The 6,115-nt window shown below is 45.3% G+C and overlaps 1 protein-coding gene across 1 annotated transcript in view; it reads left to right on the top strand.

Moving 5' to 3' along the window:
- Positions 1-915: 915 nt before the first annotated feature.
- The window catches only part of cacnb3b (calcium channel, voltage-dependent, beta 3b), a 15,965-nt gene continuing 10,765 nt past the window's right edge, over positions 916-6,115 (top strand). Inside the window, exon 1 of the mRNA XM_057041107.1 lies at positions 916-1,166. Within this exon, the coding sequence (XP_056897087.1) occupies positions 1,128-1,166 (39 nt within the window). The 5' untranslated portion in view covers positions 916-1,127. The remainder of the gene's footprint in view (positions 1,167-6,115) is intronic.

Here is a 6,115-nt window from a genome sequence, read left to right as displayed (position 1 = left end):
TCCAATGACAAGTTTTACAATTTGCCAGCAGGCGGCGCTACTGTTCAACAGCATTTCTCACTTATTTTCTAGCAGACAGACTTTTGCTCAGTCATTCACCTTTGTAGCCGAGGATAATGAAAAAATGTAGTTTGACCCTTTATTAATATTTTGCCGTGTTTATTAATCTAACAATGTATTTTTACTTTAATCTCCCTTGTGACCTATCATCTTGATTTTGTATCATCTTCGAGGTCTAGTGTGTGTGTGTGTGTGTGTGTGTGTGTGTGTGTGTGTGTGTGTATTTGACATTGACAGTATAAGCCTACACCACAATTGATCGTTTGACCTGGTGGAAGGAGCTTACATGACATGGAGCCAAAATGCTGGATCAGTGAAAATCGAGAAGACCTGCATCCTGTCCTTGCCTGTCTGTCTGCCTGTCTGTCTGTCTGCCTGCCTGCCTGCCTGTCTGTCTGCCTGCCTGCCTGCCTGCCTGCCTGTTTGCTTGCCTGCCTGCCTGCCTGCCTGTCTGTCTTTCTGCCTGCCTGCCTGTCTGTCTGCCTGTCTGTCTGCCTGCCTGTCTGCCTGCCTGTCTGCCTGTCTGTCTGTCTGCCTGTCTGCAAAAGCATCTTTTCCCTTTAAAAGTAAGATCATATTCAGAGAGGATGTCGCTTTTAGGATTTAGGATGTAATAATAAAGTTGAAAACATACTGAGTCTGTTCACTTCTAGACTATGACGTCAATACTTGTGTGTTTAAGAGAACGAACACTAAGAGCGACTTGCAGGAATTGTAAGGTCATTTAATTATCATGAAACTAAAAAAAAAAGAAGCAAAAGCCGCAGAAATCCTCCAGAGGCGGTGTGAAAAGTGCAGGTCGTGCATAATTTATTGAGGAAAAGCGTAATCTTTCCGTCCGTGCGTCCGTGCGCCTTTGTGTACACTCGGGGCTCACGCCGTGGAGCCACAAACCGGGGAGTTTGCAGCGCAGATGTCGCCGCAGCTGCGCGCTGAGCCGCCTCGATCCTGTCGTGTTGTGGGAATGTTTGGACCGAAGACGCGGGCGTTCTGGTTCAGTCCAAACTGGAAACTGTGGCTCTTCACCCAAGTTGGGCTGTGCTGACCGAGACCCCCGTTCACTGCGGATGTCCCTGACCAATTCAAGCGTGTTTCTCCTCAACGAGGTGGGTCATTGTCGGTTTCATCCTCCCTTCGAGTGATTATGCTGCATGCACTGTGCATCAACGCACCTTCAGATATGATGAGGCGGAAGAGAGCGGGGCTTCGCTGGGACGTTTAGAACCTCACTGGGAGTCTTTCACTTCGGAGTGTGGAAGTTTCGTCATCCATCAGTGAGAAAACGCCTGATTAATCCAACTGCGAATGCGTTTTATTGCTCAACTGAAGCAACAGATGACAGCACCACCCAACACCAGCGCTTGCAGCGTTTTTGCAATTAAACATATACCTCAATAAGCAATAAGTTGACTTTTCTAATCTGGACGACATCTCTACAAACCTCAGGCGCGTGCACAGGTGAGAGTGAATTACTGCCGTTTAATGACAGCTGTAATGTCACCATTTGTAAAAGCCAACATCGCCATTATCTTTGCCCACCGCAGAGCGAAGCTGCATCAGTGTTTAAGTGCAGCAACGACAGCAAACTATTATATAAGTGAATGAGCTTCAGTAGGGATACATCAAATTATAGAATTAGATAGATAGATAGATAGATAGATAGATAGATAGATAGATAGATAGATAGATAGATAGATAGATAGATAGATAGATAGATAGATAGATAGATAGATAGATAGATAGATAGATAGATGGATGGATGTTGGGTTTTGCAGCTTTACCTGCGCTGAACCCAAAAAATAAATCCTAAATAAATAAAGACAAAATAATCTTTTACCCACCTGGGGGTATTTATTAGAGATTAACAAAAAACAGGCTTCTTCCTGCTTAATCATGAACGTAACTTTTAAAAAAAAAGGACAGGCTCAACATGGGCGCGACCTAACTCTAAAGGTTGATGGCAGTGTTAATTCTGAGCCCATAAAACTATGACTGACAATTATATATCACAACCTAGTACACTAAATAACATAATGTCTCTCAACAGTAGATCTCATGCAGGACTCCTTTGGGGCATCCATCTGCAGCTCTGTCAGATGAACATAAGGACGGGACTAAAGGTGTCTGAAAAGTTAATAAAGCTAATTCTGGCTGTGCTGCTACCTTGACTCTATTATTCGCTTGAGTGTGTGTTTGGTGGGCAGTCAGCGGGGGCTCCTCCTGCACGCTGGGGCGCTGAAACTTTCAGCAGTGATCCGGTCTGTTTTGGAACACAAAGTGCGAGCGCATATCTGGGCCCCCGCTGCCATCTCGCTCTCCTCAAAAATCAAAGGAAGCATCCCCAGACCCTTAAAATAGCCCCTCATCCATAATGCACCAGCAGCAGCAGCAGCACGCGGGGCAGCTCGGAGGGCTGCTGTCTCTCCTTTATTTTGCACTGTGGAGTTTAACTTTCAAACCTCTGTTCACTCATGTTTTATTTAAATGCTCTGCTCATGTAGAATAAAGAAAATGTCTCCTTCCTCTTTCTTTCTCTCTTTCTCTCCCTTGTTCTCCGGTGCTTCACTGTTTCAGCAGCCTATCCCTTATGAATTATGCATCTGAATTTTGCTAGACTTTGTCCCATCAGCCTCCATTACAGTCATCTTGGATGGCCTTTGATTTTTGATTTCTTTGTTGTCATATTTTCCCTCATAAATGTGCACATCCTGAAGGAAACCGATACCACCCCGCCCCCACCCCTCCATTCTTTTTAAAGTTTATTGTGAGATTCTTGCTTGTTTCCTGAAAATTAAAGCAGCAGCAGAAGGCATCCTGCCAATGTCCACGTTTTTATATCCATAACACGTCCTCCCAGCCGGTGAGCAGGTGTCAGAGTACATCCAGTCATGTCATCAGTGGAGCACACTGGGAGTTACACTGGGGACACTTCCACATGTCAGACAGAGACAACTTACATGGCTCCCAGGGCTCCTCGCCAACACTACTTCAGGATCCTGACGTAAAATCCGCTGTGAATCAGTTATGCGCCACAGAGTTTTCTTCTTACTGCTGTTCACTTCTAGTCCATTCAGCTGCAGCTAAAATGCAGAGCCTTAAAATGCAGCCTGCCAGTATTATCTGATATAAAATTCCATCTCTGTGTCAGCAGCGTTTAAGAGGATCCCGCTGCTTTGCAAAAAGTGACACAATTATTGAATTTTAAAGAATTTACAGTATTAATAGACCTTATAACATCACCACGTACACAATGGAACTTCATTTAAATTCAAATGTTACAAATGATAGCAACATTTTGAGAAAAAGTGTATGTAAATACCAGGTACCGGGGCAAGGGTGTGTCATCGTGTGGGGTCCCCACCTCCTGACACTGGTCAGGACTTGGTGTACTCCTGCTCAGGGTGTATTCCTGGTTCTGACTGTGACTCACTGAACCCCCCCATACTGTAGACTAGTCAAAAGGATGGACAGATTTCCTGTTTATGCTCTGCAGCATATTAGTTAAATAGCTTTAGGCGCATAAAATAGTGACTGTAGTTTATGGAAGGTTGTGAGTCGACGTTACGTGTCTGTTAATCTGACTGTTCCAGAAGGACAAAACTCCTTCCCGCATCCACAGTGATATTTTTATAGAGTCCTGAATGAACATGCAGTTGCGATGCTCCCATTGGATGGAAGAGGTAGAGATGAAGGGAGGAGAGGAGCACAGGAAGGAGGGTGGGGAAGGATGTTATGCAGACTAAAGCGAGCCTCACTGACGTAGCTGAGGGTTGTGTACAGAGAATGGTGGAGAACAGGAGAAGAGGGGGGTGTAGGGAACAGTCTGCTTACAAGCACTTCAGTGTAGCCGAGGAGAGAGAGCGAGCACATCATGACTGAGTAACCGAGAGCGAGCGAGAGAGACAGGGAGTGTTCTCTCCCACCTCCAACCGAGTGAGTACCCTGCTATCTGATCTCCACTGCATATCTGTAGCATCTACGAGCCTGAGCAGAGATCTGTATTTGTGTTCTGGGATAACCCGTGACAGGTGTTTTTGATCAAACCGACCGCATTAAGGCTGGAGAAGTCGACTCAGCGGGTGGAATCTGGGCTCCAAGTTTGAGAAATGGAGTTGATGGAGTCAAAGTGGGCTTCGCTAAATTTCAGTTGGCTTTTTGTGAACAAACTCATGCGGAGCTCTGACATTTCTACGGAAGTTCCGAGCTGCATTAAAGCAAAAAAAAATGACATTTGAAGCCGCTGTGTGATGGAGGAATAGCGTTGGAAAGCTGTGGGCATACTTGCAGGCATTCGTGTGTGTGTGTGTGTGTTTTCTTTTTCCTTCGGTTGGTAGGAGGGGGGAAGGAGTGCATTTGGGACCGCTAGGCTTCCTGTGTGGGGTCAATTAAATACTGCATGAGACTGAGCACTAAAAGCCTGTCCTGTGAGGAGCGAAGTGCTTTGTGTGTGTGTGTGTGTGTGTGTGTGTGTGGTGTGTGTGTGTGTTGTGTGTGTGTGTGTGTGTGTGTGTGTGTGTGTGCGGGCATTCAAGTTTATGCATGCTGGATCACTGTGCAATGCCTTGATTAAATTTGATGAACCAGCAATGTTGTAAGGGCCAAAGATTCCAGCTCTTCTCCTTAAGACACTGTCTTATTTTACTATTTTTGCCCATTAAGACACAAAAATGAGCTGTAATAAAATATTCCCCCTTGAGCTGACAGCCGAATGTCTGCTTAGCCTTCGTCTGTCTACGCTAATCTTAGTATCAAATGTGTTTTAGCTCGGCTTGATTCACCTCGGCGGTCAAAACTCCCAAATCCTTTTTTTAAAATTAATACAGCTCTCAAACATTGAAACCCTAATTGAGAAGAAACGTGCAGCTTCCAGATGTAAAGCACTAATGCGTGAATATGTAGGGCACCATTACATATTGATAGGTCTGACATTCCCTCAGTTGCAGAGTCAAGGCGTGCCAATTAGGCCTCATTCAAACCTCAAATCAGGTCAGCTTGGAACAAACATTACTGATTTACTGAAGATTGCAGCAGCCAGTGCAATCCTGTAGGCGCACAGTTGTGTGGGTTAGCCCCAGCCTCTCTACACTTTGAAGCAGCGTGGTGAAGTCAGGTTGAGGGTTCCCCCGAGGGGGCTGAGAGCCTCAGTATGAGCAGCTAAGACTGGCTTTCCTGATCGTTTGCTGTTGTTCTCCTCCCTCCGCTGACTTATCCCAGATGATTCAGGCCGCCGTACTGTCCTTATTGCATCGGTAGCATTTTTCTTCTCATTGGGCTGACGCAAGACGTCCGGTCTTCTGAGACACGAGGACAAGCAGTTGTTTACAATAAGGTGGGTTGAAGTGACGTGGAAGGGTACAGTATATTTATAGGTCACCACGGGACTAGCGCAGACTGGAGAAATGATCCTGAGGTAACTTAAGAGCAGGAGGCGGGTGGAGCAGCTCAGGATGGGATGGAGCATCAATCTGGATGGCTCTCCTATTGATCTGTCTTATCTGGTTGCACCATCAGGAGGCTTGATGCACTCAAGACGAGTTCCCAGAGCAAAGACTGGTTTGTGCATGTTAACAGGTCAAATCTACTGTGTACTACTACTACTTTAATCTACTTTAATGATCACCTCTCGTGATTCGACTGTGTTGTTTGGGTAAAAAGGGAAAATATGGCTTATTATTGATGAATGCATTTTTACAGAAGACTCGAAAGTAGCGCGGATGAAATCTGGATTGGTGTAAGTGAGGTCAGCCTCCCAACAAGAACACGTCAAGTTAGTCATTTATTCCAATCATCTGTGACAAACCAGAGGTAGCGTTCCTACATTACTCATCATAGCAGAGGTTAGGATTTGGGACACAAGTCTTCGCATTTCCATCAAAAATTAGACTCTTTGGTTTTGTTTTGTACTCTGTGCGGGTGTGCAGCTGAAACCAAATGCTATTTCCACACTTACCCATCATATAGTGATTCTAGGTACAGAGGTGTTCTCTTTTTACTGCATCAGCTGCTTCTTTTGCATAAAAGTAATGTCACGGCTAATGCTAGCCTCAGATATGGC

This window comes from Takifugu flavidus, chromosome 8 (genome assembly GCF_003711565.1).
Source record: "Takifugu flavidus isolate HTHZ2018 chromosome 8, ASM371156v2, whole genome shotgun sequence".
NCBI classification, from domain to species: domain Eukaryota; kingdom Metazoa; phylum Chordata; class Actinopteri; order Tetraodontiformes; family Tetraodontidae; genus Takifugu; species Takifugu flavidus.
This window is presented reverse-complemented; position numbering and strand designations above follow the sequence as displayed.